We start from the raw sequence: 14,888 nt of genomic DNA on the forward strand, positions 1-14,888 counted from the left end.
ACAGCACCCATGTAACATCAGGATTTCTCCCAGTTATCCTGCCCTGGGCACTGGACCTGAAAAATCACCCTGTTACTGTGACTTAGCCACCTGAGCAATTGGCTGGGAGGGGAAAAAAAAAAGCCCACAGGCACATGGAAGTTTGCCATTTCTGCTCCAGATCTTTAACCTACATCAGTTTTGCAGCGTATGCACTGCAGCACCTCAGGGGAGTAATTTGTGTAAACATTTTAAAAGGAACATTTTTTTTTTAATGCTGACACACTGCTAAGGTGGCTACTTGATTACAAACTGTGAAAATGACTGCGTTAGGCTGCAGTCACAAATCACAGTGTACTGACCAAATTGCCCTGTGCTTATCTGTGCCAGGTCTGCAGCATGACAATATTTCCTCTCTCTTTTAAATGTCAAAGTATGATTTGAGGGGTTGTTATTTAAACACACTGACCTGCACAATAACCAGAAGTACTTTATTTAAATCTGTCTTGAGCTGGGACTAGCCTTAAGCGCTTATAATCTGTCATACTTTGACACCAAATGGGTTATTATAATGAGAGTAATTCAGGAGAGAGACCTGTGAATGCTTTCTCCCCAGAGAATTTACACATAAACATGTGCATGCAGATACATATGCTCTTTTGTTATGGATTTTCTTTCTTGCTACATTATAGGCTTCCTTGGAGAAGGATATGAGGGAATCCCCAGGGGATACGGCAGAACTGGAGGAGGGAAAGAGAGTAAGGGAAAATAAAGCCCAACACTGATCTGACTGGAAGTTCATTGGTGTGTCAGTACTGTTAGCAAAGGCCAAGACACACCAAATATGAATCTTGGCTTGATTGGCTTAAAACAGCAGTAAAGAAATTTCACAGATAAATAAAACAAATAAATGTAGCGTCACTGTATCTGAAAGCTAAGTATCCTGCTCATTAGTTGCTACTCTAAGTGTACAAACCTGGACTTCCATTTCCTCCCCTGTTCAGTAGGGGAGCTTGCTACTCACAATAACAAAGTTTCTAAAAAGCAACCATAAAAGCTGATGATGTGACACACTTTTGTGTGTGTGTGTGTGTGTGAAAAGGGCAAGTCCTGAAACGCACTGATACTAAGAAATCATGAGGAAACATAGTTGAAAAAGCATCCAGATTTGTACTGGAGTGTGTGTGTGCATGTGTATGTCTGCAGACAGCTTATCAACACCAAACTCTTCTTCCCAATGACTAGCCCTAAATGGCAATGCTAAAATGGGTAGTAACTTCCTAGGATCATAATTATGTGATAGTGCACATCACCTTGTAATCCACTGCAGTCTGATTGAGCTTGCTGACTGTTTTCTTTGTTGGGCTGATCTAAAGATTATTTTGTAAGATACTTTTTGGAAGAATAACAGAAATAGCCTCTCTAAATATACTATTTTTCTTCTGATTGTGCAAATACTTATGCCTTTAGCATTATCACCATTATTTACCTTTCACTAAGAAACAATCACGGAAGGAGAAGACATTGAAAACTTAGTTGTTCCTAGGCTGATTCAATGCTCAGCCCCTCAGAAAAGCAGCCACAAAACCTTACTGTTCGCTTACATGCTATTTAATAGAATAGAATTATTCGAGATCATCAAGTCCAGCCCATCACCCAACACCATCTAATCAACTAAACCATGGCACCAAGTGCCTCATCCAGTCTCTTCTTAAACACCTCCAGTGATGGTGACTCCACTACCTCCCTGGGCAGCCCATTCCAATGGCCAATCACTCTTGTCATCACACTAACCATTTTCCAAGCAAAACCATCTGCTTGACGGACTACCTATTTGGTAGTCATTTAAAGCCCAATAAAACACAGGAGTGTCACACCACATCAAGCACTGCAACAGTAACATAAGAGGTGTGTGCAAGGCATGAGTATTGGTGCCGTTAACTCAGCTACACTACATTTGTTTTGCTGAATGCATACCAAGATCAGAATAAATCTTCCTAGCCTATTTTACACATAACAAAAACCGAGGAAGAGATCCAAGAATAATAATGGTCCAAATTATGGCCAAATAACAAAGTAGTTGAATTCACTGAGGAAAACATAATACAAGCCTGCAGAAAAACAAATCCTTAACTTCATTTGATCCTAATGAGATAAGGGTGTGTGACTGAATAACTCAAGTACTGTAGGAGCTTTGTTTGTTTGTTTACATTTTTGCTTGGTTTTAAGATTCAGCAATTAATTTATTATTTATTTATTTTAAAACAAAACTCCTTCTATATTAACATTTTTTTTCTTCTGAATTTCATGTTAACCACAGCATCTGGTCATCAGTTTTCAAACTCTCAGGGATTCCCTGAGATGTCTTGTGTAACATTCTTACAAATGCAGCAAGACCTCTGTATTTAAATTTATTATATAAGAACAAATTAAGCCCTCTGTATTCAGTGCAACCTGTAGTGGGTAAATACAATATAATGCTGTGTGACAGAAAACACGAGACTACTGAAAAGTGGGCCAAGTGAAACGGCTTGTAATCCCATTGAAGCTCCGCTCCTAGTGACCCCTGTCTACCTTCCTGACAATGTGGATTTAAACAACATCTGCTTGCACACTCCCCCCACTGGACATAATATCCCAGCCTTGAGGAGATACATTTCTGCGCTCAAGTGGAGTGTGTGATGGGTAAAAGAGGGCTGCTGTAATCTGTCAGTCAAGCAGGACCATACATGAACTGGATTTGCAGCAAAAGAGGAAACTTGCCCTGTGTAGCATGATTCAGTCAATGGGAACCAGAAAGCCAAGAATAGTGATTTAGCTCAGTGTGATTCGGTATCAAAATGGGACTGACTTGTACGACTCTCTCCATATGCACCTTCTATTTTAGTGTATGTTTATAAATAGTTGTATTAAAAAGTCAGAAGGCCCTATGAACTCTCTCCCAGAATGATTACTTGAAAGCAGGTAAGGGTCTGTTCTCAGCACATGAACAGCCAAGAGGTCACCAAAGTGTGGTGCTAAAAAGCTACAGGAAGCTAAGGACACACTGTGTGCTCTACTAATTTAATTTCCTCTGGTGGGCACTGCCTTGGGAATGGTTTGACCCCTGAGCTCTGGCCTGTTCCAATCAGGGGTGCGGACCTCCTGCTGCCTCTCACCATATTCCTACCACATTCAGGCACATCCTTGCACTGTTTCTGAGCATCCCTGTGGCCCCACAGAGCTCACTGTACTGGCAACCAACTGAAAATCTAATAAAATCCTGATCATTTCATGCCAGCTCTTCAGTGTGTCTTTTCATAGTAAAATGTCATCTGGCTGACAGCACACTGAATGCAACTGTGCATGTGCAACAGCATGGCGAGGAAGTTCTCCAAAGAGATTTCCCAACAGACACGTTTTCAATTACCTATCTTTGCCCAATAGCCCGGAGCTGTTACACGTTTATCAATATTATTACTACCACTATTACCATCAGTCTCGGCATTTTGGCAACCCAGACAGTTTCACAAGAACAATGCGGTGCATACGCCAGCATGGTTTCAGCTGGCTCTTCATGTCTGGCTCGTAAGATGCCTGAAGCCTACTGTGACAACTGCAACAGGTATTTAATGAGTTAGACTGATGGTCAGCATTAAAAAAATCTTAGTGCTGGATGCTACCGTTTATGATTCTTACAAGGTTACTTATATGTCCATTTAAAACTGATGCTCCCATCTGAACTCCTACCAATACAGTGAAGGCATCCTTCCACTCACATTTCCCCAAGTGGCATGGCTATAAAGAACAATTGTTTAATTTTCCTTCAACTATCACCATTATAAAACAACCTAAAACATTAATTATTCTAAAACTTGAAACCCTCCTACCATTTTTTATGTCTTTCCATTTGTCACAAAAATCTTGGGCTGTTCAGTTACAGCCTTGTACTTTTTGGTATGCACCAAATCACACAGGACAGCCACAGAATCAGCCTTCTTCATCAGTCCCATTAAACAGACAGCTATTTGACCAGTTATTAATATGTTGGTGGTTGGTTTTTTTTTTTGTTTGTTTGTTTGTTTTTGTTGTTTCTGTGGTTTTTTTTGGCAGGTGTTTTTGTTGGGGGTTGGGTTTCTTTTTTTTGGTGGTAGTTGTTTTGTGTCTATTTGTGTTTTCTGCTTGCCTATTTTGTGGTGGTTTTTTTTCCTGCTTAGTGCTGTGATTCAAACTGGTAGATTTTCTGGCTAATAGACAGTGTGAAAATCCAGATTTCTCATCTGGAACACTTCTGGCCACCCAAGGAAGAGTGCTCAATCTAAAGTCTTTCCTTATTCTTTACTTCTATACAACAGCAATTATTGAAGTACCACATTCTTAATGCTCTAAAGATCACCTTTCTCTTGAGAACTTCTACATAATACAATATATGACTCTGAGGCAGAATGTCAATAAACTACACAAAGTCCTACACTTCAATTTTGTTAAAAATAGTTAGTATTTCTATAGAGGACAACAGCCCTCCTAAATAACCAAATCAAGCAAAAAATATTCCTGACACAATAATAATCCAATTAGAGGCTCCTTTAAGACGAACAAAAATTCTCATTCATAACTGCGAAAATCACCCTTCCTTCCCAACATAATTCTTGCTTTCATAATTTAAGAATGGTTACTCTCCAATGAGGGAAGGAGCACGACTTTTGAGGTGGTTAATCTCTAATGGCATGAACAGTACACAGCAGTCTACTTGATTGATGAATAACCAAAGAAGAAAAAAATGCCTCCCCAAATAACTGGTTGCCTGAACGAGCTCTGCAGCATGGTGACATCCAGGGCTCCAAAATGATCGATTTACCTTTTAGTAAAACAAAATTCCAGATAAAAATTTATTTCTCTTAGTCTCTCATAAGAAATGGCTTTGGTTAGCTCAGCATGTGAAGTTTCTTCCAGGATTTCATCAGCAATTTTAAGACAACGTACGAAATGCATCTCTGTTTAAAAGAAAAGTAATCACAGAAGTGTGATTTCCTGCTCTCCCTTTACTATAATAAATATATATAATCCAAATTGTACTTTATCCCTAATAATACACTGTAGGAAAATTAAAAGACATATGTGGTTCTGCTCTGAAAAGCAAAACATGGGGAAAGGAAGAATCCTTAAAAAACCAAAAAATCAGCTTGATATAAAATACTATTTCTCATCAAGAGCGAAGAAGCATAGGGCCTTTAGAAGGAAAATATGTCATAATTTTTAATTATTTTTTATTTTCGAGGCCAAATGTAGTTTTATGGATTGAAATGTACTGCCTAGATATTCAAACAGCACTAACAGAAAGCAAAATGGGGCTCATTTTTGGGTGAGCCATCAGATTCCCTAAAGGAAATCTGAAATCTGGGAGTGCTGGGAGGAGCAGGGCAGGGGGGAAATGACCAAGCACCTTCAGACTGGAGAACTGTGAATGGCCTGAATTTGAACGGGAGTAACTGCTTCCCTGTGATTGAATGCTAAATAAAAGACCCGGCAGAAGGAGCCTTTCTGGCAGGGGCTTATTTCAAAGGCAACAGATAACATACCCGGGCACTAGCTCCAATTATGGCTACCAGTCCTATCTCAGCCTAGTTTACCTTCGGGGATTTCACAGCTGGCAGCCTTTCATCTAGAAGTAGCCTGGTTTGAATAAGCAAAGAAACTTGAATGAGTACTTAACCTTCCTGAACTTCACTGCACTTCCCAGCAGAGAAGAACAGCACCTTCAAGCTTAAGGGGAAAGGGGAAAACAATGGAAAATATATACTCTCTCCAGGGATTAAAGACAGTAGGTTTTACTGTAGCACTTCATGTCTTCCTGCTACATAACCACAGCTTTTAAAATCAAAATCAGAATTTTAAACCCATGTTTCAAGATTAAAAAGGGCAGATTGGAAAATACACTCTACGATCTGAAACACCTAAAAGATTTCTGGGGTTTATTTATATTATTCTTCTTAAAATAAAAAATAAAATAAAGAAAAAAAATCCCCATTTCTGCCTCATTTTTTTTTTCCTTTTGACATTTTAATGTACCACGTCCATTACTGCATTTCCTCACCAGTCCCTTCAAGTCCATCAGCAGTGCTGCATTACCCTGCTGTTGGAGAAAATAATACGGAAAAAGTGCTTTGCTGGCACCAGTGACATGGGATATGAATTATACATACATAGCTGGAGAGAAATGCTGACGGAAGGTTAGTCTGCCTGCAAGTGCGCAGGCCTGTGTCTGCATGCGTACGCACACAGAGACCGAAAAGAAGACACACAGAATGCACAAACTCATCTGTATTAATTGTCAAGGGTTCTCTGTACAACAGAAAGGCTTTAATAACAGTGCAGCTTTTATAGATCAATTTTAGGATTGAAAGAGAATTTACCTATATTCTGCTGATCTCACTGTGATGAGGCTGTCTACCTGCTAGGCAGTTTAGAACCAGAACTGCATTCTAGAGTGCCCAAAAGTATGTCAAAGCAATGCAACATCACATATTACTATAGAGACTGAACACCATTTCTCAGGTGGCATGGGGAGCAGCAGATAATAATGTAAATATCCACCTCAATTGAGCAACCCAATGACCAGGACTTAAAATGGCCAGAGATTGCAAATAGCTAAGCTGTATTCCAATTCTTCAATTTAATAAACTACTATGTCTAAATCGTCTTCTCTAAAATCAATGACACTGAATTCTAAATTCATTCAATCTATAAGAAAAATTGTTTTAATTTACAAAATAGCAACCTGCAACCCCAAGAATCATATTAAGGTACTGAGGTCAAAGATGCTGCCTTCAAAGATAGGACTGCTCCTCATGTAGGCACATCAAAACTCATTTTATAGTAATTAGCTCAGGTATTGATAACCGTAGTTGCACCAGCAAGATGCTCATTTTAGCATCCAGTTGGATCTGTTTTACAGACAGCTAGTACTAAATTATGTCTTCCCAAGGCTGCACTGCTAACAGTATATAAGTCAGATGTTTGACAGCTATATTTTTAACTTTCCATATACTACAGTCACACTGTCAACTGCTAAGAAGACATGCTCAGAATGATACTCACTGCTAGCATGAGAGATGCTGAAAATGGTAAGTATCTAGTTCCAAGAATGTCTGTTGATCCCAGGTGTTAACCTAATAAGTGTGCACTTACTGTAGGAAACAAAAGCTCACAGAGAATGAACATGTAGTCCTCAAAAATTCCAAGCTGGGCAATGACAAACTGACAAACTCAAAGTTGACTGGTACTAGAAGATATTGTCTAAATTTGCTGCCTTCCACATCAACAGGGAAAATTCTATGTCATGTGCTTACAATTGTTTGCCTTTACTGAAGACTTGCTGTGCTGCAGGTCTGTACACGCATAAATACTTATCTATGATTCTAAGTACATGTACTGTTTTAAGAACTACGGTGTGATAACAGATGGTTTTTAGAGCCACTTGGTCCTCAGAGGTCTCTGATGGATTCTAACCTCCAGCAGCAGAATGAGCCCTTGGGGTCTTGGCCAGCACCAATCTAAGTTTTGAAAAGTCTTCCCTTGGAGTTCAGTGGATATATTAGGTCTTCAACATACAGCCCTTTACCAGTCAGTGGGTGCCCTGAGACCAAGACAGATATAGAGAGGAAAACACTGTTTTGCAGTTCCTTCACACTGTCTTCTTGAAAACAAGGGGAATTGCTATACAGGGTATTAGAGAGTTATTTACCATTTCACCTGTTGTAAACTGTTACCCAGACTAAGTTTAAACATCCTGGGTAGCATGAAACCACAGATACAGCTGGTTAAAGCAAGAGGTCTTAAAAACACCCTCCTTTTCTTTAACCTGACATGCTAGACATCATCTGGGAAACATTGGGCTGCTTGCACAAGACAGACTAGCACACTGTAGGATTTCAGGCTACAGGGAAGATACTATGTATGTGTAGGAATTAATCTAAGCTTAACATAGAGCAGGCCTCAAGATGAGGTCAAAGGCTAATTCAAATGGCATAAGCCTAATATCTTCTACAGGCACCATTTTTATTTATATGATTTTATCTTCTCCTAATTAAAAAGGTGGTGGTCTGCACTGAGGATGATACCTAAGTGTAAGTGGCTGACACTCGGATCTTGATCATCCAGCCCCAGTTAACGAACATTGATTTTCTGCCCCAGTGGAAGTGATTTTATTCTGATGCATGCCATTTAAATTCACATTACACAGCTGCTCAAGTGTGGCTTGGCAAGGCAGAGGCAAACCAGCTTCCTACGTTAAAATGAGACTTCTGAGCTGGTGAAGGATAGATCCTGTGGAGTAACAGCTGAAGATAAATTTTGCTCCCCTACTGATACTTGGTTACTGATTCAACAAGTTGAACTTGAGTGGGATTACAATCAGCTCGTACAGAAATACTACTGTGTAACCCATGACTCTTGACACAGCTATTCCACTTTCTTCTTAATTCTGCTTAGAGGGGTGTGGTTTTGAACCCCACAGCTGGGGTCAAGCCATTCAATGAATGGGTGTGAGCGCTCACCCATTTCACCAATTTCTGCTTTTCAAACAGGAGAACCAGTAGACTTGTGAGCTATGTCTTTTGTTTTCCTTTGTACTTTTCAATATATACATATAGGAATGATGTTATTAAGGAAACGAAACAAACCAACAAACAAAAGCATCTACAGAAACTGGGTAATTAAAACTTGTTAATAACCATGAAGGCAGCAGTAATTTGGGTATTATAGATTTCCTACAGAGGTAAAAACTGAAATAACTTGATGGCAGGGAAGTTCACCAAACTTGCATTTCAGGTGAGGGTAGGAGGGAGCAACAGCCAGTGTACATACTTTCTCCCAGTGCTGTAGTTTATGATATGGTTACAGAAACCACATGCATGCTCAACTAAGGGCTTGTTAAGAAACCCTGTCATTACTCCTGCAGAAACCTCTTAGAAAGGTTTCATACTCCAGGAATTGTAGCTCACTGCCCAGGCATCAATGACAGTACCACCACCAAGTCAAGAAAATGGGGTTGCTGTGAGACAAGAACACCAATAATGAGGGGAGAAAGATGCCTCTGTCAGAGAGAGGAGGGAACATATTCCTTCTCAATGATAAGGTTCTTAATTTCCCTCTCGGGCACAAGGAAAGGGAGCCATGCCAAAAGACATACAGGTGTGTGAGCAGGTGACATGCAGAATTACACTGTACTGTCACAGTGGCATTAGTAAAAAGAAAACAAAAAATTAAAATCCCCTCTGCAAATGCAAGTATTTTGGTTTTTGATTTTTGTATTCCTTCAGCAGTCAAATGGCATGTTTATAAACACCCTACAAATTGCCAAAGTCCCATAGAAAGTCTAGTTTACATTGCTATTTACCCATAGTAGACAGGCTGGTGCATCAAGGGAGTCTGAGGGTGGCCACAGTTGGGGTGCTGTGAAGAAAACATGAGGTGTCCACCAGCCCCAGGCTTGCTGGGGTAAGCAGATGACCTAATGTATGGTGGCCTAAAGCAGAATTAAAGAGCAGCCACTTTGGATTTGCTCCATATCATAAATATGAACCACTGACAAGTACATTCCTTCCATATGCAAGTATGGAGGACTTGCAGGAATAGCCAAAAGCCATTACACTTTCCCTCCTACATTTGACTTGAGATCAGAGGAAAATTCTGCTTGCAAGTCCCTGGCATCAGAGGGGTGTGACAAGTTCTGCCCAATTTGCATTTTACAAATAGCCCTTTTGCCAGTATTTGCAACAGAGATTCCATGACTGCTTAAGCCCTTCCACAGATGCTGTATCACTGGAACGGGCAGTATATGATGGAAAGGCTCTGAAATTGTGTAGTTTTGTCCAGGCAAAGCTAGAGACCAGAAGCAATTTCACAAAACTGACTTTGGAAGAAGGTGTGAGATAGGAGCGATAATCATCTAACCTTTTAATCAAACACCACACACTATGCCCAAAGTGTAAGTTGAATCACAACTTCCCACTTTAACACAAAGTCTTTTCTTGCTCTAAAGACCAAACAATGTGAGCTTTTCCTTTCATTACACAATTATAAAAAGTGTTCCTACAGCTGCAGTGATGGCCCATTCCTTCCTGCCTGACCTATCAGCTTATAGCCTAAACCAGACAGACAGAAGCAGACTTTTGTAAATCCCACTAGACAGGTCTGTTAAAACAACCAACGCTAGCAAGAGATTGCTGATTCACAGCTATCTGCTATTTTAAGGGAGTGATGTTCTGTTTTACTGAACAAGAACATGAAATACACTAAATTTAATGTTATTGTTTTAAAAGTTTGCCATTGCTTATTACTAGAGGCCACTTGCCTTCCAAACCTGCCAGACAAGAAAGCATCAGATAGATACAGGTACATATAAACTTCTTGTTTCTGCTTTTACACTGTGTCATGGAATTAGAGAAACACTAGTGTCCACAAGTACTGGTCTTGAATGATAAATACCAGTATGTGTGCATCTGTGCATGCATATGCACAAATAAATGCATGATGCTTAATGCACACACACACATAAACATGCTCAACAGAACAGCACAGCCAGCTTTGTGCAATCTCAAATGTAATGGACCTTCATGTAACAGAAGTAATAAATACAACAGATAATAAATATATCAGCAGTGATTTGGGTCCAGGGAAATGTAGAAATTAGCTCATCTGAAAAAATTCCCAGAAAATATGATTTCATTGCAACTATTCAGGAATCTTAGGAATAACCAGAGACAGAAAAGTGCCCTTGCCAAAATCCATGCACAAACGGCAACATGCAGTTATGCTGTCCAAAGGGGAGACAAGGAGAGAGATGATGGCTCCAACCTTTACAATCCTGTTTGCAGGTTCTCTCTTATGGATGCATAAGTGGCAGTTACCAACTCCAGAAAACTAGAGATTGCTTTTATGTCTCCTTCTGCCTTTCCCCTCCAGTTGCTCCCCTCAGCCTGCCCTCCTCTCCTAGGAACAAGAACATCCCATATAGAGAACTGGCATCAGCACTGCTGCTCACAATGTGGGCAGTATATGCAGAAGCTGACAGACAGATTCATAAGTTTTCTTACTCTCTGGCAGGGGCCAGCTGCCAAAAAGGGCATGTTGGCCTTCCCGCTACTGGAGATAAAAAAATGTATATCCAGCTAATCAGTTTTAGGTTGTAGAGGGCTTGTTTTCGGCTCCTAATGTCACTCTGAACTTGTGGGTTTTCCTAAAGACTACAGTGCCAAGAACCAAATTAGAAGTGCCATCATCTCCATTGTCACAGCTGCTTTTTGAGAGGATCATTCAAACACACGATAGCTTTCCTCTTATGTTTAAGGAAAAGTATCCTTCCCATACACATCTCCTCCCAGAGATAAGGGCACAGACAGAACATGTATTAATGCACATGCATACACCTATAAAGTGTTGCTGATTCAGAAATGACAGCAAGAACTTTCCTACTTATTTAAGCTCCTTTCACCTGGACGCATACCTGCTCTGAGCGGAGTTTGCAGCAGCCTGCATCACTGCAGCAGCTGCCTCCTGTGCCTTACGGTTCACAGTTGGCATAGGTGGGCCCATCCCAGGGCCTCCCTGCTGAGACATGCCAGGAGAATTGGGGGTCATACTGCTCATGTTTCCAGGAAATGGTCTGCTCTGCATCCCAGCTGATGGCATCCGTCCCAAGGGCATGGTACCGCAAGGCTGGCTTGGGCCCTGTCCATGCATCTGGCTGTTTGCATTTATACCCATGCCAGGTCCCGGGCCACTGTAACTTGTGTTGGGCACACCACTGTACGTCGGTGGTCTGGAGTAGTTTCCTGAACAAAGTGATAAAAAGCACAGAGAAAAAGATTAAACTTTTGTGCAAATACTTCTATATAGGAAGGCAACAATTGCAGAAATTAAACATGTGAACTGAAGTGAAATACACTGGCCTCAAAGACACAACAATTTTTTCACCATGAGGAGAGCAAACAGTGGAGGAAGCTTGGTAGCAAGCTCACCAATAAAGTTGTGAAGACTCCCTCCTTGGACCCAGTTGGAAAAAGCCATGAGTAACACACTTTGATCTGACCATGATTTGAATACAAGGTCAGCCAAGAACAACAACTGAGCACCCTTCCAAAATGAATGATTCTATGAACCTGATTTCCACATACCCTAAAAAAATTTCTGCCTAATGTATGTCACAGGATAACAGTAAATAAGAAAAGCACAGTCTCCAGAGCATTAAGAATATAGCACACTGTACAAAACTGCCTTATGCAGTAAAAAGATACAAAGAAATACATAGGATGTGAGAAACCCATTACATAAGCTCAAGGGAGAATCTTATTTTTGCAATTTCATGGTTTCATTCTTCATCTTTCTGCAATTTCAGAAACAGGCTATTCTCACTGGCTTCTTGCTCCTAACATTTCTGTCTGTTTGTGTCAGAGATGCTTTGTCATGGACTTGTGAGGATGGCTGCTGGGCCCTGAAAAACATTGCCTCTCCCTCCTACCCTACCCTGCCTTCCTGGTAAATTCAAAGTTTGGCTATGCCAACCGAAGGTGTAGCTCACAGCACAGCTCTGGGAAAACAAGTATTACAAGAGCAATCAGCAATAGCACAAAGATGTTAATATAAACAGGTGCCTTGCGAAGGATGGCATGAAAACCTGGCTAATACCAATCTATGCTGTCACTGGTGCAAACTGCTCCACTTGCAGCAACTTAACTCATTTGATATTGATTTTGCTATCATTTGAAAGCTTGAAAAAAAGTGAGCGAACAGCACTCAGTGTTACAGAAACAAACCCAAGCAGCATGAGAAAGAGAGAGGAAAAAAAGGTAAAGATACGATAGAGAAGTATTTTAGGAAACAGATCACATTACACTACTTCAGTCATCAGTTTTGACTTGTCTTTATTTTCATCTCATCCAGATTAGTGGAAACACGACCCATTCCCTCCCTGTGGGATGCCGCAGAGCAGAGTTTCCTGACTACTCTCAGATATTCCCACGCTTGTTCAAAGGCAGCAGCCCTTGGACTCTTCCTCTGAATGTGGAGATCAGCCACATTTCTCCTCGGGCCTCAGCTACCAGGCAGAGGAGTTGGTGGCATGCAAGTCCTGTTTATATTTAAAATAAATATATCCATCCATCATTTCAATGCACACATGACTAATTCATACACTCCTGCTGCTGTGTTTTGGCTAATCCTCCTGACCTGGTAACTGACTCACTTTGCCTCTAGTTCTCAGTAAGAACGAATGGGGCCTATGCTTCCCGAGGAAATGGAGCAAAAATTCTCTTCTGTTTTAGAGACCACGTTTATGCCTGGGGGGTCTCTGCAGAAGGATCCCAAATAGGTGGTTCAAGAGAGATGAAAGGCTCCAGATTCAACTTTATGCTGACTTTAAGAGTGGGCTGTCATTTCTTCTCCCTCTTCTCCTGGTCTTGGTTTGGCTGCTGACTACCTTCTGTTCATTGAGCCATGGTCCCTAGCCACAGTTTTGGTTGCTGAGACCTGCTTAAGCCACACTTCTGATCCAAGATACATGACCACAAACTCTAGGGTTCTCTGGTTTCGTACTGTTCTGCTTGGCGTTAAAGGTGTAAATCACAACTTGGATGTTGCTCTGGTTCTCCTGTTGCTTTGTGCAAGAAAAATGTAATGCAGCAAGATGGTGTGTGTGTGTGCACTCAAAGGCTACATGCAGCCAGTTAACACATTTTATGTACGTGCTATTAGTAACACTGCTTCCCGAAGTGAAACAAATTTCCTCCCTAGACTAGCAGACCTGATATCCATAATCACTAGGAGCTACTGTCAGACCAATTTACATAAAGCCAATTTGTTTTGTCAGTTAGGGTGTACAAAGTATGGTTCAGCAACATGCTTGGAGGAGCAAACATCACTGCTAAATACTATTGCTGTTTTGATGCTATTTTCAATTGGGACAAAAAAAATCTCTTCCGTGCTTTGGCTTCTCCAGTGTAAGTACAACACACTATAAAAAAAAAAGGAAGGCAGAATCTTCCCCATAAAAATATGTGCCTCACTTAAAATAGCTCCTAATCATTCATCTCGAGGGATACACGTCCAAGAGCACGGGGAAGTGCTCAGTAAGGAAAACAAGTTTCAATGTTTTTTCCATGCTTTTTTCCCCCCCTAAGCATTTCCTCAATGCCCTAAGTACTAGCTATTCTTATACCTTTCCCAGACCACAAAAAAAAGGTAAAACAAAAGCCAAACAAAATACAAGAGGAATTGCCAGGAATGAGGAGTGCAATCTTATTTCCATGTTTCTCTAATAGATTAGTAATTTGTTGGCAGTGGCTTTGACAGAAAACAGATGGATGCAGCATTAAACACAATGAATGCAGCAGATGCTAGGCCAGCCCACATCAGCTGGACGTGTCAGGCAGCCAAGTCCAAGAGCCCACACTTTTCAAGTGGGTACAAGCTTGGCAACAGTAGCTGTACAATACTACTAAACTCCTCCCCTCTATATCTGAGGGATTTTTGATTCTAATTCCTACTAGGCAGAATTACACCCAGAGAGATGACATCTCAAATACAAGAGAAAACCTAAAAGTGGTAACTGGAATCAGGAAATTTTTAAAAAAGTGTAATGAAGATAAAATACAAAACAGTCTACTAAAATCCTGCCAAAGACAGATGTTCAGACTTGCTGCTGAAACCCTGATCCACTTTGTCCAGGTTTGCTGAACAAAGTGCTCTGATATCCTGCCATTTCTAGGCAAGGTGAAAAGAAGGAAATATGAGACCACCTGTTAGTTTTGCTCTCTGCTTTAGAGAATTAACAGAATTAAAAAATAGTATCTTAAAATAATTTCAGGTGGTTGGTTTTTTTCAAGTGCATTGATCCATAAAGCTTTTCTTGTACATATGATTAAAATATATTC

General features: G+C 40.6%; 1 protein-coding gene across 7 annotated transcripts in view; it reads right to left on the minus strand.

The window, feature by feature from the left end:
- The window catches only part of ARID1B (AT-rich interaction domain 1B), a 333,914-nt gene that overhangs the window by 45,578 nt on the left and 273,448 nt on the right, over window positions 1-14,888 (minus strand). For all 7 annotated transcript variants that reach the window (XM_054162697.1, XM_054162694.1, XM_054162693.1 and 4 more), the window contains one exon: window positions 11,465-11,792. In XM_054162697.1, the coding sequence (XP_054018672.1) occupies window positions 11,465-11,792 (328 nt within the window). The remainder of the gene's footprint in view (window positions 1-11,464; window positions 11,793-14,888) is intronic.

The sequence above is a fragment of the Dryobates pubescens genome, chromosome 6, assembly GCF_014839835.1.
Source record: "Dryobates pubescens isolate bDryPub1 chromosome 6, bDryPub1.pri, whole genome shotgun sequence".
In the NCBI taxonomy this organism is placed as follows: Eukaryota; Metazoa; Chordata; class Aves; order Piciformes; family Picidae; genus Dryobates; species Dryobates pubescens.